This window comes from Delphinus delphis, chromosome 16 (genome assembly GCF_949987515.2).
Source record: "Delphinus delphis chromosome 16, mDelDel1.2, whole genome shotgun sequence".
NCBI classification, from domain to species: domain Eukaryota; kingdom Metazoa; phylum Chordata; class Mammalia; order Artiodactyla; family Delphinidae; genus Delphinus; species Delphinus delphis.
The window spans coordinates 31216388-31243119 of NC_082698.1; the positions used below are offsets into that span (position 1 = coordinate 31216388).

The window sequence follows — 26732 nt, forward strand, 5'->3', positions numbered from 1 at the left end:
CCTCCGCACCATCTCTCACCTAGGGTATCTCTGGACTCAGCCCTGCCTCTAACAGACATTCTGAATGCCTAGGGATGTGGGGGAAGGGTGCTGTAAAACAATCAACAAACAATTAAATACTGGTATACACGAAAGAAAAAGACTAGAGAGAAACATTCCAGACAATCAGCAAGAATAACAAAAACTACGCGCATGCACGCACACACACACGCACACACACTCACACACACACACACACCACACACGCATATATTCTTACTCAATCCGCCCAAGAGTCTTATGAGGTGGGGAATGAAATTTCAAATGAGAAAACCAAGCCTACAGAGGTTACATGAAGCCAAGATTCAAACCCAGGTGTTCATGACTTGAGTAATCTCTTAACGTTCTGCTAGACTGTGGTTAGACCCCTGTGCGAGGTTTTGTTTGTTTTAAGCATTTTTCTATATTTTCCCATTTTCTGTCATGAACCATCTTGCATCACTTTTCCACTTAAAGGAATAAATACACATGCATGTCATTTTCAAGGGCAAAGCAACCTGGGATTGGGGCTGAGATGGCTGTTTGGGGCTGGCCCCAAAGACCTGGGCTTTCTTCTTATGATACCAGGTGGCAGCGAGCCTCAGGCAGCCACCTTCCATCTCTCCTAAAGACCCCAAGGCAGTGCTGAGATGGCTGTTCCTGAAATATCAGTGGATTCCATTCTTTAAGTGCATCCAGTTTCTTAGCCATGACTAATTAATAGTGCCTTGGAGTAGGTTTGGGAGGCTGTGAACCAATGACAGGAATCCTGAACTCAGATTTGTCCTTCAGCTTCCCACAGGGAAAACCATGCAGGGTCCTGTTCCTCAACTGGTGCTGAACTGAAACGTGCTTGACTTGATCCTTGGCATCGCTAAGGGCAGGGACAGTGTTATAATCTGCCTGGTTATAATCTGCATGGTTATAATCATGCCTGGCACCCAGCTCATGGCTAGGTTTATAGCAATGATCAATAGAGAGCCCACTAGTAGAATGAACTGATTAATCTATAGCTCTAAAGGAAAGTTTCTAAAATTCTAGTGTCTACTAGAGACACACAGGAAGGTGGACTAAAGTTCAGATGCATGAGCCTTATTACCAGAGATTCAGATTCACTAAATCTCACCTAGGGACCAGAAATATGGATTTTGACAAGCTCCCTTGGTGATTCTGACATAGTCAGTTCTAGTTATCTAGTTGGTGCACAACCAACAATCCCCAAATGTAATGGCTTTGAAAAGGAACAGTTTTGTTACGTCTCGCAATTTTGTGGGTCAGGAATTTAGGCAGCTCAGCTGGGCCATCCTTCTGTTGCATATATGGCTGATGGAGGTACTGGTGTTCCACACAGCCTGCGTGTCTGGCACCTCGGCGAGGGTGGCTGGGAGGTTGGGCTCAGCAGCACCGATCAGCCTGAGCACCTTTAAGTGGCCTCTCTCAGGGGGAACTCAAACTTCTTACCTGAGGCTCTGGGGTCCAAGGAACAGCAGAAGCCTCAGGGCCTTTTATGACCTAGCCCCCAAAGCCACATAGTGTCACTCCTGCTGTACCCTATCGGGTACACCAGGCCCCCCACCCCCAATGTAAGGAAAGGGAAAATAGTCCCTGTCACTCCGTGGGGGCCACCATATTTCAAAACCACCTCACAGCCCAAGAACTCCACCTTGTGGAACGGAGCTATAGAGAAAGATGGCTCTTTATCTGCCCCGGCTTAGATCTGATCCCCATGCTGGACTTGCTGCTTAATTACAGCAATGTTTCCCCACATGGCACTCATTTCTCTGCGGGCACATGAAATAATTTTAGGGAGTACATAACTGAACATTTTAAAAGTTTATATGTTTATTAAATCTATATGTTTAAATTATGTATATCAGACCCATGGTTTTTATGATTATTATTCCTTAAGATAGGGCTAAATTGCAATGATTCCGTTTAGGGGCAATTAAAAGAAACACATTAGGTATATATAATCCATATGGTAAAAGATATTATAAGAATCATGAATGTGGCCCTCAGATGTCCAGAAAGCTCTAAACTGAAAGATTAACTCACAAATCTCAGTTCCGACTTTTTTTCTCAGATACCAGTATTCCTGATCTTTCTGTCTTTCTTTCCCCAGTTGGTCCTGCCTCTTGATACAATTAGAAAAACTCTCCATGAGGAAAGAGGCAGCCATCCTTCTTTGCCAGGAGCCAGACTGACACCCCAAGCTGTCCTCACGGATGGTCACCTGCTTTTTTCTTTGTCTTTAAAACTCTTTTCTTTCCCTGGGGAGGGCATTCTTTTTTTTTTTTTTTTTTAAATTAAACTATAGCTGATTTACAGTATTGTGTTAGTTTCAGGTGTACAGCAGTGATTCAGTTATTTTTTTCAGATTATATTCTATTATAGGTTATTACAAGATATTGAATATAATTCCCTGTGCTATACAGTAAATTCTTGTTTCTTACCTATTTTATGCATAGTAGTTTGTATCTGTTAATTTCTTAATTCTTTCCATCTGACATAGGACTTATTTTATAAACAATAACTTTAAATAGTTATTTATAGTTGAGCAGAGACATTCACAGTTTAAAAATATCCTCTTGCAAATTTCCCTAGCAACTGATCTGTTTTAGAATCCCTGACACCGAAAAATCAAGGTAGTTTGATTTGGTTTTATCGCACACTCTTACTAGCACCAGTAAAGCCAAGTTTCTACTTCCAGTCCTTGATATACTTAAGACTGAGAGGGTCTTGCCTTGATTTTTTGACCCACAGTAAATGGGACTATGAACATTTTCTTTTTTTTTTTTTTTTTTTTTTTTGCGGTACGCGGGCCTCTCACTGTTGTGGCCTCTCCTGCCGCGGAGCACAGGCTCTGGATGCGCAGGCCCAGCGGCCATGGCTCACGGGCCCAGCCGCTCCACGGCATGTGGGATCTTCCTGGACTGGGGCACGAACCCGTGTCCCCTGCATCAGCAGGCGGACTCTCAACCACTGTGCCAGCAGGGAAGCCCAACATTTTCATTTTTAAAGTCCACAAATTTTGAAATATAAAGTACTTTGGACCAGAGCAGGACTAATTTTTACACTGCATACTCTTGAACTCAGAAAAATAAAGTCTTCATTACTTTGCTGATTACAAAGGTAATACAGGTGCATTGTAGAAAAAAAAAATTAGTGACAAAAATTACTCTTGGTAATCATAAGTTCCTTTGGTTGGCTTCATATTCACCAGATAAATCATTCTTTGAGCAAATATTTCCTGAAGCCTACTCTGGGTAAGAAAATTGTCAAGGGTATGAAGATGAGGTCTACACAATGGCCCAGATGACGCCCTTGCCCTTGTGGAGTCAGGGACGGGCAACTGGGTGAGATGAGGAACAAACCCAAGTGGAAGAGCCGGGGCCCAACCCTAGGCCATGGATCACACCTGTGTCCACGGAGGAAGTTTCTTCCTCTAGGAAGGCTTCCAGGGGCCTTAGGTCTTAGATGCAGAGAGGTGCAGGGAGGAGCCATTCAAGGTTGGGGGAGAAAGAGTGAGAAAAACCCATAAAGAGAAACCAATGAAGATGTGTTTGGACATTGGACCCAGAAGAGGCCTAGAGGTGGACCAGTTCCACATCGTATTTTCTAGAGCAGGTAACAGCTCTTTCATCTGGTGTTCAGTTTATTTGGCAAACAATGACTTTTAATATTTTTATTTGAGATACCACAAATTTGAAGTGATCAGACATTGTCAAAGATAAACAGAGCTGGATACTACTGAAAGCAGTAAGAATACATTTTATTCAGTAATAACTATTGCAATAGGGAAGAGGGTCCAGCATGAATGGAACTCAACTTCGAGGGAACAGAAGGCAGGAGACCTTGTAAAGGCTGGAGTGTGGGAAAGGCACCGAGAGGCATTAAGGGGGCTGGTCCTTGTGACCTGGCCACCTGGATTTGCTAATTGCTGCTTATTCAGAGGAGAACATCTGGAATCTTTGTGACAGGAGGCAGTGGGGCAAGTTAGAGCAAGGGGCCCACTGAAGTTAGGCCTTTACCTTCCTGCAGAGACTGGGGGTGAGAATGATCTCCTTGGATGTTTGCTCTCAGGTCCTTGAGAAGACAGTTCTGGGTGGTTGGAAGATTTACATCTCAAAGGGGCAGAGAAAGGGTTTATACTGGCAAGGTTTCTAAAGTACCTGCTCTAAGAGGGGGTTCAGGGGTCTATCTGCCTATTGCCAGGTTTTGGCTGGAACAAACAGTAAATTCTCCGATAATCTTGAACTTTCTCAGGCAGGCATTTTAAGGCGGGGCCAGGGGTACAATCCTAGGGACATGGCCTTAAGCTGCTAAAAGCCACGCTAGAGTTTAGTCAAGGAAAGAGTCTTTATCAATATTCAGGTGAAAAACCATGGGTTTGACTACCAGGAAATTCTTTGAAGACAATAGTTTTGGGATAATGAGTGAGACAGAAGCCACATTTCAAAAGTTACGTAGTGAATGGTTGGAAACCAAAATGACACAAGAAGGCTCGAAGTGTTGGGTAGGAAAATGCTAATTTTAAAAAAAGAGGAAGACAAGTACATACTTGGAAAATACATTATGCTATCTTTTCATGCTAGGTGACAACAAAGGTACAGTTCCTGACTCTCCTGTCTGATTTTAAACTCTTTGCTTGCAGGGTTCAAGTCTTCTACTATTTTTTGTCTCCAGAACCTGACACATATTGTGCAGAGTGGGTACTAACAGAACCCTTTATATGTGATGCCATGATGGTATATCTTGCTTTCAGTAAAATCAGTGCCTTCCAAAGGTACCCTTGTAGACAAATTATGCAGGTCCAGGAAGGGCAAAAGCATCCTCTGATGGGTTTCTACAGCTTGAACAGTGGAACTCAGCAAGTGTTAATCTGCTGGGCGATGTAACCATGGAGATCCACCCTTCCTACCCAGCCCTTTCTTCTTCAGCATCAATGATTTAGGTCAAGACATAGATGGTAGGCTTAGCTAATATGTTCATAGAGGAGGGTTGATGCAGATAAAGTTTTAAAATAGCTCAAAGTACTGGAATCAAGGATAAAAGAAGAACATGACAAACACTAGATTTTGATCCTTCTCTATCTTGTCCCAGCTAGAGTAGCTCGAATATTATGAAGCCGCTCTAAAATTTAGGATGTTGGCCATGGAATAAAATTCAGAAACCTTTTTAATGAATGTGCACAAATGCCTCAAAGGACTTGACACCTCTCCTGATTTATATTTCAAGAACCAGCTTCCTATGGCACATGGAATAGCATGTCTTTTGCCATATAACATAAATATTAATGCAGTCCAATCCAAATATAAAGATACAGTGCACATATGCTAGAAACTTAAATAGTTCCAGATAGTTCTATGCATTCAGGTACCCCATTTCTAAGCTGTATGTTCAGGTCCAGGTAAAGTAGGAATCAGATTTTTCCTCAAATTTAATCCTCCCGGCAGCCAAAGAATGTGTTAGAAACTATGGAGATTACTGTCTATTTTCAGAGCATTTTTAATTTTAGTTCCTCTTTCTCTGAATCCTATATATCAAAAGGAGAGATCTAGCTGGTCTTACTGAGAAGTATCCTTTCTTTTAAAAAACAACTTCCTTTATTTTCATTTTAAAAATATACGTTTATTGTAAAAACATTTGGAAAACACAGAGCATAAAAGCAGCCATAATGTCTCCCTACGACCTCCTCCGCCTACTACCTAGTCTCTCCCTACTACCCCTTTCCCTACGAAATAGACGATTTGATGGGTTTCCTTCCTTTCTTTGTTCTATTTATTTATGTCATTTGATCTAGTTCAGAGTGTGGAGAGAGAGCCCTCTCCTTAGGGATTTACTGTAAAGGTCAATGGATTCAGCTAAGTAACAAGAAAACAACCACACTTCACGTTTGTATAACTGTTTTAATTTATCCAAGTATATTGACATCCATCATCACATATGGTATCACATCAGATAGACTAGACCATTTATCAAGAAACTAAGGTCAGAGAGAAGAGGGGGGTCTTGCCCCACATCACATGGCTGGGAAGGGTCAGAGCCAGAATTTGAGGTCTCTAGATTTCTTATCTAGAGATTTTCCCCTACAATAATTTCCATTGCCTTTTCCAGTTAAAGTCTATATAGCTGTGTATGGAAATTCCGTTTGAGAGCTAGGACTTTTACTTCTTGTGGTTTATTTTTGTGCCATAAAACACATTTGTATTTAATGTGTCTTCTGAGCAGCCAGCCTGGGAACCTTGCCACCGTCATCTCACAGCAGCAGTTGGCTCACCGTGCGCCAGTTTCCTCTGTCGCCTGAGCAGCTGGGCTCGGTTCCTGGCAGCAAAGCTGCCTGTTGGGCTCTTGTCAAAAGAAGAAGCTTGCCTCCCAGCGTCTCTCCTAGTACCTGCCTCAGCTACCGTGTGCATATTCGTAGCTGTACCTGTAACTAAACTAGTCAGCTCTTGCTGGAAGTGTGGACATTTCGACAGAGAGCTTTCTATGTAAGTGATGCCTTGACCATCTGGCTCTCACCTTCCTGTCTGGCCCTTTGCCAAATTTCTTTACCGCAAAGAGCAGTTCCATATTTGCTAAGGCTTCTAGTTTCTACTTTTTCAGTTTCCTTTTTTTCAATTTCGGTTTTTAGCCACTTACCTATGTCGTCTTTCCCCCTCCTGATTCCAATATTTTATGTAAGTCTGTTAAATAAGGCAGACTCAACAATTGGATGACATCTATGATTTTGTGGAAGGGATGTTTCAATGAGATTTTGAGCTTAATATCCCAAATGAGATAGGGGTTAAAAAGGAAAAAAGAGGCAGGAGTTGGGGGAAGGAGACCATGTAAAGAGAAATCGGGTGAGGGAGACCATGGGAAGCTCAGGAATTTCTGAATGGGGCACTTCAGTAAAAAATAAATAAATAAAATGTTTCTATGAGATTGACTTTTCATATGAATTATGGGTATTGTGAAAATTATCATATCTGATTATTGACTTTTGACATGTTTCTCTAGCAATCTGAAACTGACACTTCCTCAGGAAATGCTTGTCAGTTTTATTTTTTAATGTCAAAGACTATCTTCAAAGTAAAAATGTATTTTCACACAGAATTCTTATCGATTTTCCTGAAAAAAAAAATGTGGTCAAACTATTCCTTGGACAATCAGAGCCAGCCAACTGCATTAATTATCATTCTTATTCATTACAAGCCCTCTGGCAATTCTGTTTGGAACTGTTTATGCCAAGGTTCTAATACCATTTGTGTCTGGATTTTGTTTTGTTTGAAACCAGTGAAGAGTTTATGTAACTGTTAGAAAAAGAGCAGGGCCAGTGCTGGGATGTGAGTGGGTTTGCTAGTGAACCAGTTGAGGTGCCCCACATGCTTGCTTCAACTGCCTTCTTGTCTGGGCTCTGAGCTCATCACTCTCGGCGTGGTGTCCATCACCCCTGGACAGAGCTGCCCCTGAATCTTTAACCAGCATCCCTCTCTCTACAAATCCCACTCAGACTGCTGCTTAGAAAAGCATGAGCAAAGCCACATTTGGTGCCTATGGTGAGCCAGCTAGTCACTCATCCTAGACCATCACAGACACTACCCACCTCAGCACAGTCAGATGCACAGCTCAAGGGCCAAGCAATCAAACCAATCTTTCTGCTTCCAAGCAGCTGACAGTTTTTGATTCAACTCAGTGGTGCTTTAGTTTAATTTGGTCAAGAACAAACTCGAATGGTTTCATCATTGAACTTCCCAACTAGGTTTCTGTTGATCATCCCTAGATACCTCATCTCATAATAGTGAAAGGCCAAAAAAAAAAAAAAAAAAATTACGTTATCTTTTGGTGCCAACTGGTTTCAATATAATTGCATCAAATCCCCACTCATCTTATTTCCCTTAACTAATTGCCTCAAATTTGTTGTTTAATTTCATACCTGTTCTCCCAGTGGGAGAGTCACCTCTTCTGTAGGTGGAGGAAAACACGGGTTCCAAAGAAGCCCTGCTTATTCACAAACTGAAATCCGTGATGTCTTACCTGAGCTCGTTTTCAACCCTGAATCCTTTCCTTCGAGCCAGCTCCATGAGGAAGGTTCTGCGGGTGGTTCCCATTTTCTTCTCCAAAATGAAAAGGACCAAATCTCCAAACTTGATGTCATAAGAAGGGGAGGCCATTGAGGCACCCAGCTGCCTGGGTCTCTTCTTCCGAGGGCCTGAGGGGGCCATGTGCAGCGGATCCATGGGAAGAGACTGCTGCTGCCTTTGGCTGTGCCAACAAGTGGTGTCTCCAGAAGTGAGGGAGAGCCTGCCCCTCCTTCATAAGGAGCCCTGATGTCATCTCACCATCTCACTGGGCTCTGCCCTGTTCATGACTTCCTGCTGAAGATCCATGGGGAATTGCTACCTCTGTTTATTTGTCCAGTACAGAGATGATAATGGAAATGGTAAATTAACTTTAGGGTGCCTATGCATAATCTCATCAGATCCTCAGAATAACCTTTTGAGGAAGGTGGGGAAGCATCATTTTCCCCATGTTATTAATTAATTAATTAATTAATCTATTTACTTATTATAAATTTCTTGAGACCCCTCTTGTCTTTATTTATTTATTTCTTTTAACATCTTTATTGGAGTATAATTGCTTTACAATGATGTGTTAGTTTCTGCTTTACAACAAAGTGAATCAGCTATACATATACATATGTCCCCATAACTCTTCCCTCTTGCGTCTCCCTCCCTCCTTCCCTCCCTATCCCACCCCTCTAGGTGGTCACAAAGCACCAAGCTGATCTCCCTGTGCTATGCGGCTGCTTCCCACTAGATATCTATTTTACGTTTGGTCGTGTATATATGTCCATGCCACTCTCTCACTTTGTCCCAGCTTACCCTTCCCCCTCCCCATATCCTCAAGTCCCATTCTCTAGTAGGTCTGTATCTTTATTCCCGTCTTGCCCCTAGGTTCTTCACGATCATTTTTTTTTTTTTTAGATTCCATATATATGTGTTAGCATACAGTATTTGTTTTTCTCTTTCTGACTTACTTCACTCTGTATGACAGACTCTAGGTCCATCCACCTCACTACAAATAACTCAATTTCGTTCCTTTTTATGGCTGAGTAATATTCCATTGTATATATGTGCCACATCTTCTTTATCCATTCATCTCTCGATGGACACTTAGGTTGCTTCCATGTCCTGGCTATTGTAAATAGAGCTGCAATGAACATTTTGGTACATGACTCTTTTTGAATTATGGTCTTCTCAGAGTATATGCCCAGTAGTGGGATTGCTGGGTCATACGGTAGTTCTATTTGTAGTTTTTTAAGGAACCTCCATACTGTTCTCCTTAGTGGCTGTATCAATTTACATTCCCACCAACAGTGCAAGAGGGTTCCCTTTTCTCCTTGTCTTTATTTTTGATGATTTTTTAACCTCCCAAGTAGCTTGCATTCTCTTCCCCTCATAGGTTGGCACTGCAATACATTGGATTTCTGTAGTTAGCATGGGTGTTATTCATCGTGTATGGTTGTTTTGATTTTACATAAATGGCACTGTTATACTTCTCATCCTGCTGGTCACCTTTTTATTTTTCACTCAGAACTGTGTTTTCAGATCCTTTCACATTACTCTGTGTTCTAATCTGTTGCCTCTAATTGCTCCATCGGAATTTCGTGGTGGGCATTTTAACTATGCTGGTGCATTTTATAAGTTAGGAAACAAAGGCTCAATGTACTCAAGATCACAGAATAAGGGGCAGAATCAGATCTTGATTTAGGTCTTTGGGTTTCAAATGCTAAATATCTCAGCTTTTCAGTAGACTAATGTTGTCTGTTCAGGAGACTAAGTAGTCTGTTATATAAGCCTAAAATTAATCTTTTGGGATGGGATGGGATGATCTTTAGGTGAGAATTACTGCCATAAAGAGACATTTTCATAACTTTATGTGTAAAATAAAATTCGTGTCTTTCATCAATACACTTTACTAATCTCATTTCTGGAGCATCTCCTCTGTGGCCATGGCAAGCACCTAAAAGCCTTAGCTGACTGAATCCTCACACCACTGTCTGGTAGGTACTAGCATCCCCACTGGGTTTAACAACTTTCTCAAGGTCACAGAACTAGTCAATGGTCACAAGTAGGAAATGACTGAATTTAATCTGAGTATGAAACCTGTGCTCTTAACTGCAAAGAAGCCTTCCTCTACATGTGTCTTCCCCAATAACAAATTTGAGCTCTGCTCATCCATTCTGCCTTATTTGAGACTGTTGCTACCTTCAAAAGTACATGAACTCCTCACCACAATACCAGGGAAAAGTGATATGACAGCTGCCTTCAAGCCTTTGCAAAGCTATCTGTGTTGATTAAGAAAGATCAAAAATCTTCAGATGGAACTTATAGAGTAATACATTTTTTTTTGGCCCCAGCCGGCAGCTTGCAGGATCCTAGTTCCTGGACCAGGGATCGAACCCACGCCCCCTTCAGTGGAAGCACAGAGTCCTAACCACTGCCTCCAGGGAATTTCCAGAGTAATAGATTTTAACTCTCTGAGAGTAAGAACTTTTTATTAACTAGGGTTCTCTAAAAATAGAGAGGCCACATTGCATAGTGGGATATTACAGGTCATGAAAATTGTTCAAATAGAGTCCAAACAACTGTTTGTTGAAATGTTACAGAAGAGATTTAAACATCTGGTAAGACCTTTACTGCAGTTCTACCGTTCCAGTGTGCTGTGATTGCTTGCCAAAGATCAAAATCTGGGATGAGAGTCCACTGTGGTCTTCACTGGTAGGCTTTTGGTTACTGAAGTGCTGAATGTTTCACGTGAGAATGCAGTCTTAACTACCAAGTGGCCCCGTGGCCTGGAGTAGGGGAAAGATTCTGGCAAGAATCTGGGATTGTCGTGTTCACCTCCAGGGTATGACCAGAGGAAGAACCAGTATGTCACCTAAGTGGTAAAAGGGATGGAGAAGTACAGAGACATGGCTGAGAGCTCAGGCTCTGACATCGGGCTGCCTGTACAAATCTCATCATCTCCATTGCTTTGGAACTGTGACCTTGAGCATGGTGCTTCACTTCTCTAAACCTCAGATTTCCCCATCTGTAAAATGAGGATTGACTGAGGTAACCCACAGCAACTCCTGAGTGGAGTGTTTGGCACAGAGGAAGCACTTTAAATAAATGTCAGTTGGTAGTGATTTCGTGTTTTGTTTTTAGAGAAGTCCCACTTTGATCTGAAATCAATTCTATATGATTTATAAAGCTATTAAATCATTGAAATATTATGCTAACCAATGTCTTATTTAATTTGCTTTGAATCATTTGTATTGGAAAGATTACTATCAAAAATTAAAAATGTGATGATGCCTGTCTGGTTATTAGGTTATTGTCTCTCAATCAAGAAATCTCTCTTTCTATGATCTACTCTATGCCTTTGGGGCTAGGACCGTGCAAACTCCATCTCTCATGTCATCTGGCTCCGTGTTGGGCCCTGCCGATAGGGGGGCGCTAGAGAGAGAGAGAGACTGCAAGCCTGGAGAGGGGAGGACTTGACCCTTTTGATTTGCTTGCTGATACTTTCAGGGTCTTCTCAGTAATGATTCTTCTCTCTGGCATCTCCAGCTTTTGTTTTTTTAACCTTTCTCCCCCTTTTTTGGCACAGTCTCAGCTCTGCAGGGATCTTCCTATGAACTCCTACAGCAACACCAGCAGCAGGCAGCACCCTTTCCTCAGAGATCTGGTTTCCAGCTCCATGGGGACTGCCTGCTCCAAACTTTCAGATTTCAACAATGCCTGCTCTGTCCCTTTGTTCCTGCAGCCCTTGGGGTGGGACATGCTTCCTACAGTTACTCTCTCTGAGATATCTCAGTGTTCTCATTTTGCTTTGTAGCCCTCCGATGCCTGCTAAACCAATCTCCTATATTAAATTCTCTTTGTTGAAAGATCTAGTGTGCTTTCCTATTTCCTAACTGGACCCTGACTGACAAATACATTGTCCAGTGAAAGTGAGGGTGTAGGAAATGGAGAATCACCTACACTGCTGAAGGCATACTTATTCTAAGGGGAAATTTGTCTCAGAAATGATACTCATATGACTGCTGGTCATAGTCCATTGGTCAGGATTAGCCACATAGTCCACCTAACTACAGCAGGGCTTGGAAATGCAGGGGAGCACATGGGATTTAGGGGGAGTGTTCCTGTTTCTGCCATGCCTAGGATCAAGCTAAGTGCTGACAGATGGTTGTCATCTGCATACACACTCAGCCTGGGGTCTTGGAGTTAGGCCTGGTAACCACCTGCCACTCACCAGGTGTGTGGTCTTGGGCAAGTCACTTAACCTGTGGGCTTTTCGGCTTCCGATTTGTAAAACGGCAATCATAGTGCCGACTTCATTGCATTGTAAGTGATGAACAAGATAACATGAACATAGCCACCTGGCCCACTGTGGGTTCGTGGTCCCTATTCTACCCTCCCCTTCGTACTGCCACTCCCATGTGCTGGAGACACAACCAGTGGTCCTGGCTTGGGTAGGTGATGGCAGCTATGAGGAAACAGAGAGCACACCTGGCCATTGGCTGCCACTCTCCGGCTCCTATGCAGTTGCTGTTCTCCTTCATTTAATCTTGATTTGTTTTTCCATCTGGGATAATACTTGGTATCCATATGATTGATCTTACAGACCTTTACTGAGTATGAGTATCTGGGGCAGGAGAGAAGGGAGAGGGTTGCAGGTTCTCCCTGGGTTGGGTGGGGAAGTGGGCTTCTTCCCGTCAAAAGAAGAAAAAAAAACCAAAACGTTATTTTTGTCCTGAGAAGTCTTGTTGTTGTTCCGTTTCTGTGCATTAGAAGTCAGTTTGAGAGAGAAAACTTCTGCTTCCGGTAGTTTTATTTTCTTTTATATCAAAAATCTTGTATCGTCTACTCACTTCAAGCTGTCGACCTGGGAACTCTGCCATCCTCAAATGTGCGGGCAGGGCTTTGTTTTGGTTTGGTTTCTCACCAAGCACCAGCTTCCTCCGCTGCCTGGACAGCTGTGTTTGGTTCTCAGCAGCAAGTGTTTTTTGGAGCTTTGAACTGCCTCCTCAGGAAAATTCCTGGGGTTTCCTGAATGACAAAAATCTTGGAAAATTTGCTTCTTGCCACTGAAAATCAATCTGTAGCTCTGTATCCTTGATGCCAATAAATACAAGAAAATTCTATATTTTAGTTATAACTTGAGGTTTCCCCTTCATCCACAAGGTGAGGAATGATGGCAAGAACAAGGGAATTGATGGAAACAACAGCTTATTTGTGACTTCTAGTCTTCATTCAAAAATATTTATTAAACTCTATGAACCTATCTATGAAACAGAAACAGAATCACTGACATAGAGAACAGACTGGTGGTTTCCAAAGGGGAGTAGGGTTGGAGGAGGGATGGGGTGGGAGATTGGGGTTAGCAGGTGTAAGCTATTATATATAGAATAGATACACAACAGGTCCTACTGTATAGCACAGGGAACCATATTCAATATCCTGTGATAAACCATAATGGAAAAGAATATTTTAAAAAAGTATATATGTGTATAACTGAATCACTTTGCTGTACAGCAGAAATTAACACAACATTGGAAATCAACTATACTTTGATAAAAAAAAATATTTATTGAACTCCAGCTGCGGACAAAATGGTGGGTGAAAGCATGGGTGTCAAGCATGGAGGTAAGAAAGTACAGGTATTTGCCTTGAAGAAGAGTTTGAATAGGAGAGTTGGGATTTTATTTGCAGAGAATTGGGAGCTGTTGAAGGTGTTTGAGCAAAGGCACAATGTGATGAAATGGAGCCTCAAGAAAACCAACCAGGTAGTAATGAATGGGATGAATCGGAAAGGTAGAGAGAAGGGAAGAAATTAGGAGACCGTTGGATTAATCTAGGCATGAGGTAATCAAAGACTGATCTGGGACGGCAGGAGAGAACCTGAACTGAGTCTAAAGTGACAGAGGCAGGCCCTGGTGACTGTGCTGTTGGCCGTAGGTTGGGTGGACGGGGTTAGCAGTGGCTGCTGGATCCCTGGGGTAAGTCCTCCAGTGCTGCCAGAACCAGGGGATTTCCTAATCTTTATCTCTGGTTCATTCCTCTCCCTTGAATGCCTAGCCCATATAGTCTCCTCTTATGGGTCTTACTCAAAATGTCTGAAACAGAACTTCTATCCTCACTCCCCAAACTTCTCCTTCACCTCTGTCCCCAGATCCTTTTAATTCTCTCCTTCTCACTTGATAGTATTTCGGAAGTAACCAAAAACACCTCTATCCCCTCTGGATTGCAAACCAGAAATAAACACAGGAATCAGATAGGTGGCCAGGAGTGTGTGAATGTTTAACAATCCGCTCTCAAAGTTCTAGAACATTTCACCTTTGGATCTTGTTAGCTGGCACTAGCCAGCTCTGATACACCACTGTGATCTGAGTCACTAGATCAGCTTTGTTTCTAGTAAACTGGAGAATCCGACTTGATTTTTTAGCTCCTAGCTTCAGGACACCTATGATTTAAATGAGAAGTTGATGGCAGAATCGTATGATGATGGCATAGCAGTCGTGGTCATCTGTAAAGATGTTAGTCTCTGTGACGTGCGTTAACCTTCAACCTCACACTCACTCTTCAGAGCACCCTAGAGGATGTTTAAGTTGCCCCTCTTACAATCTCTTGCTGGAGGAATTCAGAGGAGAGAGGGGAGGGGAGAGGCAGAGAATTTGCTCACAGAGGAGGGGGCCGGTCCAGGGCCGGGAGGGCTGCACCAGCTCTTGGAGAGTGCTGAAAGCCTGAGTAGGCATTGAGAAGCCATGGAGAGCTTCCGAGCAGAGAGTGGCGTGAGGAAGTCAGCCTAGCAGTGATGCCGCAGTAGTCTAGAAAGGGGACACCTCAGAGACGTGGAGACGGAGAGGAGAGAGCTGATGGAGGCCTAAACTGGGGTTATTCATTAATTCATTCATTCACAAATATTTATTGTGCGATTACTATACTACAGGCGCTATCCTACACAATAAGAATACAGAGTGAATAAAACAGACTATCCTGGCCCTCATGGAATTTACATTCTATCACGGAGTGGGGTGGGGTGGGGGGGAACCAATAAATACAACTAATAAATGAATTAGAGTTGGCCAGACGGTGATAAGTGCTATGGAAAGAATAAAGGTGTTAAGGTGGAGGTGAGGGGGGCAATTTAAATTAAGAGGATCAGGGCTTCCCTGGTGGCGCAATGGTTGAGAGTCCGCCTGCTGATGCAGGGGACATGGGTTCGTGCCCCGGTCCGGGAAGATCCCACATGCTGCGGAGCGGCTGGGCCCATGAGCCATGGCCGCTGAGCCTGCGCGTCTGGAACCTGTGCTCCGCAATGGGAGAGGCCACAACAGTGAGAGGCCCGCGTACCAAAAAAAAAAAAAAAAAAAAAATGGTCAGAAGTCCTCACTGGGGAGGTGACATTTGGGCAAAGACTTGAAAGAAGCTAATGGCAGTAGGAATGGAGACTTGGGATAAATGTGACAGACCAAGGAGGCAAATCCGAAAGAAACAATTTTATAAAGACAGAATCTCACAGTCATTTAGACAGTGTTTTGGTAAACAATAGGATCATAGCCAAAATTGTAAAATAGATAATTAAACCAAATTTGGAATGTGTTTGACCTTTACGGTTTGAAAAGAGTCAGCTGAGTTTTCAATTATTCTTTACTAGATTTTATGGGGCAAATGTTACATTGCAGTAGTATTTGTAACTCTAGGGGTCTCAGATGGTCTTAGGTCAGAGTGAAATGAATAGCAAACCGAGCCTGGTGATAATAATATGCTTCAAATTCCCTGATTGCTCCCAGTTCCTTAGGAATGGGCCTTTCCGCCTCCTCCTGCTATAAACATTTATCACCAAGGTCACCGATCCCCCCTGCAGTGGATGCTGTGGTGTACTGCCTAGAGCCCCCCTTCAGGACCCAGGCACCCATTTCCTCTGCTGCTGGGAGTGTTGCCAGCTGATGGCTCACTGCCAAAGGGAGCCACCTGGCCTGAGGTCAGGACCGTCCCTGGGGACAGCTGCATCTAATTCCTGGTCGGGGAGGTTTATGCAGGTGAGGCCATCTTGTTTCAAGGGGTGACGACTCTGAAGGAGTCCCCAGCTCCAGAGCATCCTGTGGGATTGACTGAAGCCTGTGCTGTGACTGTGTTGTGGATCAACTGTTGCCTCTGCCTAGTCCACTCCCTTCACTCCCTCACAGATGTTGATCCCAAGAGCATCCTCAATAGACTTCCTGCATACAAATCCCCATTTCAGGGCCAGCTTCCTGGGAACTCACACTAAGAACACCCCTTTGTTACTTATCTTTTTTTTTTTTTTTTTGGCGGTACGCGGGCCTCTCACTGTTGTGGCCTCTCCCGTTGCGGAGCACAGGCTCCGGACGCGCAGGCTCAGCGGCCATGGCTCACAGGCCCAGCCGCTCCGCGGCATGTGGGATCTTCCCGGACCGGGGCACGAACCCATGTCCCCTGCATCAGCAGACGGACTGTCAACCACTGCGCCACCAGGCAAGCCCACTTATCCTATATTTGTTGCCTACTGATCCTAAAATACCTTTCTTTATGTAGAGAAGCATGACTTGTCCTACGCAGGTCAAAACCTCCTTTTTTATTTTTTAAACATCTTTATTGGAGTACAATTGCTTTACCATGGTGTGTTAGTTTCTGCTTTATAACAAAGTGAATCAGATATATGTATACCTATATCCCCATATCTCCTCCCTCTTGCGTCTCCCTCCCACCCTCCCTATCCCACCCCTCTATGTGGTCACGAAGCACTGAGCTGATCTCCCTGTGCTATGCGGCTGCTTCCTACTAGATATCTATTTTACATTTGGTAGTGTATATATGTCCATGCCACTCTCTCACTTCGTCCCAGCTTACCCTTCCCCATCCCTGTGTCCTCAAGTCCATTCTCTAGTAGGTCTGTATCTTTATTCCCGTTCTGCCCCTAGGTTCTTCATAACTTTTTTTTTAGATTCCAAATACATGTGTTAGCATATGATATTTATTTTTCCCTTTCTGACGTACTTCACTCTGTATGACAGACTCTAGGTCCATCCACCTCACTACAAATAACTCAATTTCGTTTCTTTTTATGGCTGAGTAATAGTCCATTGTATATATATATGCCACATCTTCTTTATCCATTCATCTGTCAATGGACTTATGCTGCTTCCATGTCCTGATGATTGTAAATGGAGCTGCAGTGAACATTGTGGTACATGACACTTTTCGAATTATTGTTTTCTCAGGGTATATGCCCAGTAGTGGGATTGCTGGGTCGTATGGTAGTTCTATTTTTAGTTTTTTAAGGAACCTCCATACTGTTCTCCATAGTGGTTGTATCAATTTACATTCCCACCAACAGTGCAAGAGTGTTCCCTTTTCTCCATACCATCTCTAGCGTTTATTGTTTGTAGATTTTTTGGTGATGGCCATTCTGACCTGTGTGAGGTGATACCCCACTGTAGTTTTGATTTGCATTTCTCTAATGATTAGTGATGTTGAGCATCCTTTCATGTATTTGTTGGCAATCTGTCAACTTTGGAGAAATGTCTATTTAGGTCTTCTGCCCATTTTGGATTGGGTTGCTTGTTCTTTTGATACTGAGCTGCATGAGCTGCTTGTAAATTTTAATCCTTTGTCAGTTGCTTCATTTGCAAATATTTTCTCCCACTCTGAGGATTGTCTTTTTGTCTTGTTTATGGTTTCCTTTGCTGTGCAAAACCTTTTAAGTTTCATTAGGTCCCATTTGTTTATTGTTGTTTTTATTTCCATTTCTCTAGGAGGTGAGTCAAAAAGGATCTTGCTGTGATTTATGTCATAGATTGTTCTGCCTATGTTTTCCTCTAAGAGTTTTTATAGAGTCTGGCCTTACATTTAGGTCTTTAATCCATTTTGAGTTTATTTGTGTGTGTGGTGTTAGGGAGTGTTCTAATTTCATTCTTTTACATGTAGCTGTCCAGTTTTCCCAGCACCACTTATTGAAGAGGCTGTCTTTTCTCTATGGTATAGTCTTGCCTCCTTTATCAAAAATAATGTGACCATATGTGCGTGGGTTTATCTCTGGGCTTTCTATCCTGTTCCATTGATCTATATTTCTGTTTTTGTGCCAGTACCATACTGTCTTGATTACTGTAGCTTTGCAGTATAGTCTGAAGTCTAGGAGCCTGATTCCTCCAGCTCCATTTTTCTTTCTCAAGAGTGCTTTGGCTATTTGGGGTCTTTTATGTTTCCATACAAATTGTGAAATTTTTTGTCCTAGTTCTGTGAATAATACCACTGGTAGTTTGATAAAGATTGCATTGAATCTGTAGATTGCTTTGGGTAGTATAGTCATTTTCACAATGTTTATTCTTCCAATCCAAGAACATCGTATATCTCTCCATCTGTTTGTATCATCTTTAATTTCTTTCATCAGTGTCTTATAGTTTTCTGCATACAGGTCTTTTGTCTCCTTAGGTAGGTTTATTCCTAGGTATTTTATTCTTTTTGTTGCAACAGTAAATGGGAGTGTTTCCTTAATTTCTCTTTCAGATTTTGCATCATTACTGTATAGGAATGCAAGAGATTTCTGTGCATTAATTTTGTATCCTGCTACTTACCAGAGTCATTGATTAGCTCTAGTAGTTTTCTGCTAGCATCTTTAGGATTCTCTATGTATAGTAAAATGTCATCTGCAAAGAGTGACAGCTTTACTTCTTCTTTTCTGATTTGGATTCCTTTAATTTCTTTTTCTTCTCTGATTGCTGTGCTTAAAATTTCCAAAACTATGTTGAATAATAGTGGTGAGAGTGGACTACCTTGTCTTGTTCCTGATCTTAGAAGAAATGGTTTCAGTTTTTCACCATTGAGAACGATGTTGGCTGTGAGTTTGTCATATATGGCCTTTAATATGTTGAGGTAGGTTCCCTCTCTGCCCACTTTCTGGAGAGTTTTTATCATAAATGGGTGTTGAATTTTGTCAAAAACTTTTTCTGCATCTATTGAGATGACCATATGGATTTTCTCCTTCAATTTGTTAATATGGTTTATCACATTGACTGATTTGCGTATGTTGAAGAATCCTTGCATTCCTGGGATAAATCCCACTTGATCATGGTGTATGACCCTTTTAATGTGCTCTTGGATTCTGTTTGCTAGTATTTTGTTGAGGATTTTTGCATCTATGTTCATCAGTGATATTGGCCTGTAGTTTTCTTTTTTTGTGACATTTTTTTCTGTTCTTGGTACCAGGGTGATGGTGGCCTCATAGAATGAGTTTGGGAGTGTTCCTCCCTCTGCTATATTTTGGAAGAGTTTGAGAAGGATAGGTGTTAGCTTTTCCCTAAATGTTTGATAGAATTCACCTGTGAAACCATCTGGTCCTGGGCTTTTGTTTGTTGGAAGATTTTTAATCACAGTTTCAATTTCAGTGCTTGTGATTGGACTGTTTATATTTTCTATTTCCTCCTGGTTTATTCTTGGAAGGTTGCGGTTTTCTAAGAATTTGTCCATTTCCTCCAGGTTGTCCAATTTATTGGCATATAGTTGCTTGTAGTAATCTTTCATGATCCTTTGTATTTCTGCAGTGTCAGTTGTTACTTCTCTTTTTTCATTTCTAATTCTATTGATTTGAGTCTTCTCCCTTTTTTCTAGATGAGTCTGGCTAATGGTTTATCAACTTTGTTTATCTTCTCAAAGAACTAGCTTTTAATTTTATTGATCTTTTCTATTGTTTCCTTCATTTCCTTTTCATTTATTTCTGATCTGATCTTTATGATTTCTTTCCTTTTGCTACCTTCAGGGTTTTTTGTTCTTCTTTCTCTAATTGCTTTCGGTGTAAGGTTACGTTGTTTATTTGAGATGTTTCTTGTTTGTTGAGGTAGGATTGTATTGCTATAAACTTCCCTTTTAGAACTGCTTTTGCCGCATCCCATAGGTTTTGGGTCATCGTGTTTTCATTGTCATTTGTTTCTAGGTATATTTTGATTTCCTCTTTGATTTCTTCAGTGGTCTCTTGGTTACTTAGTAGTGTATTGTTTAGCCTCCATGTGTTTGTATTTTGTACAGATTTTTTCCTGTATTTGATATCTAGTCTCACAGCATTGTGGTCGGAAAAGATACTTGATATGATTTCAATTTTTCTGAAATTTACCAAGGCTTGATTTGTGACCCAAGATATGATCTACCCTGGAGAATGTTCCATGAGCACTTGAGAAGAAAGTGTATTCTGTTGTTTTTGGATTGAATGTCCTATAAATATCAGTTAAGTCCATCTTGTTTAATGTGTCATTTAAAGCTTGTGTTTCCTTACTTATTTTCATTTTGGATGGTCTATGCATTGGTGAAAGTGGAGTGTTAAAGTCCCCTACTATGATTGTGTTACTGTTGATTTCCCCTCTTATGGCTGTTAGCATTTGCCTTACGTATTGAGGTGCTCCTATGTTGGGTGCATAAATATTTACAATTGTTATATCTTCTTCTTGGATGGATCACTTGATCATTATATAGTGTCCTTCTTTGTCTCTTGTAATAGTCTTTATTTTAAAGTCTATTTTGTCTGTTATGAGAATTGCTACTCCAGCTTTCTTTTGATTTCCATTTGCATGGAATCTTTTTCATCTCCTCACTTTCAGTCTCTATGTGTCCCTAGGTCTGAAGTGGGTCTTTTGTAGACATCATATATATGGGTCTTGTTTTTGTATCTGTTCAGCCAGTCTATGTCTTTTGGCTGGAGCATTTAATCCATTTACATTTAAGGTAGTTATCGATATGTATGTTCCTATTACCATTTTCTTAATTGTTTTGGGTTTGTTATTGTAGGTCTTTTTCTTCTCTTGTGTTTCCTGCCTAGAGAAGTTCCTTTAGGATTTGTTGTGAAGCTGGTTTGGTGGTGCTGAATTCTCTTACTTTTGCTTGTCTGTAAAGGTTTTAATTTCTCCGTTGAAGCTGAATGAGATCCTTGCTGGGTAGAGTAATCTTGGTTGTAGGTTTTTCCCTTTCATCACTTTAAATATGTCCTGCCACTCCCTTCTGGCTTGCAGAGTTTCTGCTGAAAGATCAGCTGTTAACCTTATGGGGATTCCCTTGTATGTTATTTGTTGTTTTTCCCTTGCTGCTTTTAAGATTTTTTCTTTGTATTTAATTTTTGATAGTTTGATTAATATGTGTCTTGGCCTGTTTCTCCTTGGATTTATCCTGTATGGGACTCTCTGCACTTCCTGGACTTGATTGACTATTTCCTTTCCCATATTAGGGAAATTTTCAACTATAATCTCTTCAAATATTTTCTCAGTCCCTTTCTTTTTCTCTTCTTGTTCTGGGACCCCTATAATTTGAATGTTGGTGTGTTTAATTTTTCCCAGAGGTCTCTAAGACTGTCCTCAATTCCTTTCATTCTTATTTCTTTATTCTGCTCTGTGGTAGTTATTTCCACTATTTTATCTTCGAGGTCATTTATCCATTCTTCTGCCTCAGTTATTCTGCTATCGATTCCTTCTAGAGAATTTTTAATTTCATTTATTGTGCTCTTCATCATTGTTTGTTTGCTCTTTAGTTCTTCTAGGTCCATGTTAAACATTTCTTGTATTTTCCCCATTCTATTTCCAAGATTTTGGATCATCTTTACTATCATTATTCTGAATTCTTTTTCAGGTAGACTGCCTATTTCCTCTTCATTTGTTTGGTCTGGTGGGTTTTTGCCTTACCCCTTCATCTGCTGTGTGTTTCTCTGCCTTCTCATTTTGCTTAACTTACTGTGTTTGGGGTCTCCTTTTCACAGGCTGCAAGTTCATAGTTCCCATTGTTTTTGGTGTCTGCCCCCAGTGGCTAAGGTTGGTTCAGTGGGTTGTGTAAGCTTCCTGGTGGAGGGGACTGGTGCCTGTGTTCTGGTGGATGAGGCTGGATCTTGTCTTTCTGGTGGGCAGGACCACGTCTGATGGTGTACTTTGGGGTGTCTGTGACCTTATTATGATTTTAGGCAGCCTCTCTGCTAATGGGTGGGGTTGTGTTCCTGTCTTGCTAGTTGTTTGGCATGGGGGTGTCCAGCACTGTAGCTTGCTGGTCATTGAGTGGAGCTGGGTCTTAGTGATGAGATGGAGATATCTGGGAGAGCTTTTGCCATTTGATATTACATGGAGCTGGGAGGTCTCTGGTGGACCAATGTCCTGAACTCGACTCTCCCACCTTAGAGGCACTGGCCTGACACCTGGGTGGAGAACCAAGACCCTGTCAGCCACACAGCTCAGAAGAAAAGGGAAAAAGAAAGAAAGAAAGAAAGAAAAGAGAAAGGAAGGAAGGAAGGAAGAAAGAAAGAAAGAAAGAAAATAAAGTTATTAAAATAAAAACATTTTTAATTATTAAAAATTAAAAAGTACTAAAACAAAAGAAAAAAGAAAGAAAGAAGAGAACCAAACCAAAAAACAAATCCACCAATGATAACAAGTGCTAAAAACTATACTAAAAAAAAAAAAAAAGGACAGACAGAACCATAGGAAAAATGGTAAAAGCAAAGCTACACAGAGAAAATCACACAAAGAAGCATACACATACACTCACAAAAAGAGAAAAAGGAAAAAAATACATATATCTATATATTAAAAAAAAACGAAGAGAGCAACCAAATCAATAAACCTACCAATGATAATAAACTCTAAATACTAAACTAAGATAAACATAAAACCAGAAACAAATTAGTTGCAGAAAGCAAACCCCAAGTCTACGGTTGCTCCCAAAGTCCAACGCCTCAATTTGGGATGATTCGTTGTCTATTCAGCTATTCCAGAGATGCAGGGCACATCAAGTTGATTGTGGAGATCTAATCCGCTGCTCCTGAGGCTGCTGGGAGAAATTTCCCTTTCTCTTCTTTGTTCGCACAGCTCCTGGGATTCAGCTTTGGATTTGGCCCTGCCTCTGGGTGTAGGTCGCCTGAGGGCGTCTGTTCCTGCCCAGACAGGACGGGGTTAAAGGAGCAGTTCATTAGGGGGCTCTGGCTAACTCAGGCCAGGGGGAGGGAGGGGTACGGAATGCGGGGCGAGCCTGCGGTGGCAGAGGCCAGCGTGACGTTGCAACAGCCTGAGGCGTGCCATGCATTCTCCCGGGGAAGTTGTCCCTGGATCACGGGACCCTGGCAGTGGCAGGCTGCACAGGCTCCCAGGAGGGGAGGTGTGGATTGTGACCTGTGCTTGCACACAGGCTTCTTGGTGGTGGCAGCAGCAGCCTTAGTGTCTCATGCCCGTCTCTTGGGTCTGTGCTGGTAGCCGTGGCTCGCGCCTGTCTCTGGAGCTCGTTTAGGCGATGCTCTGAATCCCCTCTCCTCGCGCACCAGGAAACAAAGAGGGAAGAAAATGTCTCTTGTCTCTTCGGCAGCTCCAGACTTCTCCCGGACTCCCTCCTGGCTAGCCGTGGCGCACTAACCCCTTCAGGCTGTGTTCACGCAGCCAACCCCAGTCCTGTCCCTGGGGTCTGACCTCCGAAGCCCAACCCTCAGCTCCCAGCCCCGCCCATCCCAGCGGCTGAGCAGACAAGCTTCTCGGGCTGGTGAGTGCTGGTCGGCACCGATTCTCTGTGCGGGAATCTCTCTGCTTGCTCTCTACACCCCCATCTCCACCCGCGAAGGGGCTTCTAGCGTGTGGAAACCTTTCCTCCTTCACAGCTCCGTCCCACTGGTGCAGGTCCCGTCCCTATCCTTTTGTCTCTGTTTATTCTTTTTTCTTTTGCCCTACTCAGGTACGTGGGGAGTTGCTTGCCCTCTGGGAGGTCTGAGGTCTTCTGCCAGCGTTCAGTAGGTGTTCTGTAGGAGTTGTTCCACATGTAGATGTATTTCTGATGTATTTGTGGGGAAGAAGGTGATCTCCACGTCTTCTCCGCCATCTTGAAATTCTCTTCAAAACCTCCTTGAGGGCAAGGAGACTGTGCTTGACCTCTTTGTGTACCCTCCAGGGTCCTTATCCGTAAATGACTGTCCCTAATTACAGGCTTAAGAGCCCATTTCTGCTTTCATCCAGGAGACCAATGAGAATTGTGTGGATGACACACCCTGGTGCATAGAAGAAGAGAGCTCAGGCCCACAGATGTTTGTGCCAAACCATTTCTCTGAAGCTGGTTTTGCAGCCAAAACCCTCTCTGATTCCCTGCCAGGAAGTGAAAGTCTTTTATCACCACCTGGGAGGAAAAAGGGGTTCAACCGCTCAGGCCCAGTAAAAACAACCTCGCATTGGTGAATATGGTATGAAACTCAGTTCTTGATACAACAACTTTGAGAAATTTCTGTTGAATGTGTGCTTCTCAAAGAGAATAATTTAGGGGGTGAGGAGCAGAGGCTCACTTCCAGCATCATAACTTTTTTCATAAAGGTTTGTGGCAATTGTTTACTTTCTAAAAAAACTGAAAAAAGTTTATATGCAATGTTTTAAAACAGTGGAGACAATAGTTTAGCTTGTAAGTTATATGCTAAATGGTGTGATTAAATTTAATCAAATGTTTTAGCTTGTAGAAACTATATGCTACTTTGGTGTAAAAAAGCCTGGCTCCTTTCAAAAGTTTTCTGAGGCAGCAGGTTACTTAGTCTCAGAGAAAATAAACCTATGCACTACTAGTAAGTCTGAGCTTTATTAGAAAAGGCAGAAGAGGGTCCAGAAGAAAGAACTTTGGCTGAAGGAAGAGGTTTGCTTCAGATAGCTTTAAGGAAGGACAGAGAGAGAGAAGGGGGAGTGTTCCAGGAAAATCCAAGATGAGGCTGTCAGCTCTGAGAGGAAAACTCAGTAAATTCTAGATGTTAGAGTCTCCTGGGGCATGGCGGGTGTTTTAGTCAGCACAGGCTGCTATAACAAAAATACCATACACATTGGGGCTTCCCTGGTGGCGCAGTGGTTGAGAGTCCACCTGCCGATGCAGGGGACGCAGGTTTGTGCCCCAGTCCGGGAGGATCCCACATGCCGTGGAGCGGCTGGGCCCGTGAGCCATGGCCGCTGAGCCTGTGCGTCCGGAGCCTGTGCTCTGCAACGGGAGAGGCCACAGCAGTTAGAGGCCCGCGTACGGCAAAAAAAAAAAAAAAACAAAAAAAACCCCATACACTGAGTGGCTTAAACAACAGAAATGTATTTCTCATGGTTCTGGAGGCTGGGAAGCCCAAGGTCAAAGTGCTAACCGATATGGTTCCTGGTGAAGGCCTTCTTCCTGGTTTGCAGACTGCCACCTTATTGCTGTATCCTTACATGGCAGAGAGAGAGAGACATCATGTCTTTTGTGTCTCTCCTCTTTTTTTTTTAATTTTATAAAATTAATTTTTATTGGAATATAGTTGATTTACAATGTTATGTTAGTTTCTGCTGTACAGCAAAGTAAATCAGTTATACATATCCACTCTTTTTAGATTCTATTTCCATATAGGTCATTACAGAGTACTGAGTAGAGTCCCCTGTGTTATACAGTAGGTTCTTATTAGTTATCTATTTTATATATAGTAGTGTGCATATGTCAGTTCCAATCTCCCAATTTATCCCTCCTCCCTTTTCCCCCTTGGTAACCATAAGTTTGTTTTCTACATCTGTGACTCTATTTCTGTTTTGTAAATAGGTTCATTTGTACCATTTTTTTAGATTCCACGTATAAGTGATATCATATATTTGTCTATCTCTGTCTGACTTACTTCACTCAGTATGATTTTTTTGTTTTTGGCCACACCGTGTGGCTTACGGGATCTCAGTTCCCTGACCAGGGATTGAACCTGCGCCTCCTAACCACTAGGCCACCAGGGAACTCCCTGTGTCTCGTCTTATAACGGCACTAATTCCATTTACGAGGGCTCCACCTTCATGACCTAATGGGCTCCCAAAGGCCTCACCTCCAAATACCATCACACTGGGGATTAGGGCTTCAACATGTGAATGTTAGGGAGATACAAACATTCAGTCCATCACAATGGGTAAAAACAAAAACAAAACCGTAAAACACTGTTTGCCTGTGACATACATACATTGTTACATACATACTTTTTTCTCTACTTAGAACTTTGGTTATGACCCTGGCTACACTAGCTGAGCTTTTAAAATATCAAGGATCAGGCTCTATACCAGACTAATGGAATCTGAATCTCAGAGGGTGGGGGTGGGAGTTTAGGCATTTGTGTTTTTTACAAACTCCACAATTACCTTCCTGTACTGCCAAGTTTGAGAAACTGCTGGTTTAGAATTTTGTGTGTATGGCTGCCGTTGCTAACTCTATTTTGTCCTCCTTTATATATAGATAAAAAGATATAGAGACAGACTCCTGCCCTACTCCCTTTTGATATTTGGATTTGCTAAATGAAATCACTACTTTTTTTTTAACATCTTTATTGGAGTATAATTGCTTTACAATGGTGTGTTAGTTTCTGCTGTATAACAAAGTGAATCAGCTATACATATAAATATGTCCCCATATCTCCTCCCTCTTACGTCTCCCTCCCACCCTCCCTATCCCACCCCTCTAGGTGGTCACAAAGCAGGGAGCTGATCTCCCTGTGCTATGCAGCTGCTTCCCACTAGCTATCTGTTTTACATTTGGTAGTGTATATATGTCCATGCCACTCTCTCACTTCGTCCCAGCTTACCCTTCCCCCTCCCCATATCCTCAAGTCCATTCTCTACGTCTGTGTCTTTGTTCCTGTCCTGCCCCTAGGTTCTTCATAACTTTTTTTTGTTTTTTTAGATTCCACATACATGTGTTAGC

At 42.3% G+C, this 26732-nt stretch overlaps 1 protein-coding gene across 1 annotated transcript in view; it reads right to left on the minus strand.

The window, feature by feature from the left end:
- The window catches only part of DNTT (DNA nucleotidylexotransferase), a 34785-nt gene extending 26527 nt beyond the window's left edge, over positions 1–8258 (minus strand). The window contains exon 1 of the mRNA XM_060033628.1: positions 8038–8258. Coding sequence (XP_059889611.1) covers positions 8038–8240 — 203 coding nt within the window. The 5' untranslated portion in view covers positions 8241–8258. The remainder of the gene's footprint in view (positions 1–8037) is intronic.
- Positions 8259–26732: the final 18474 nt, after the last annotated feature.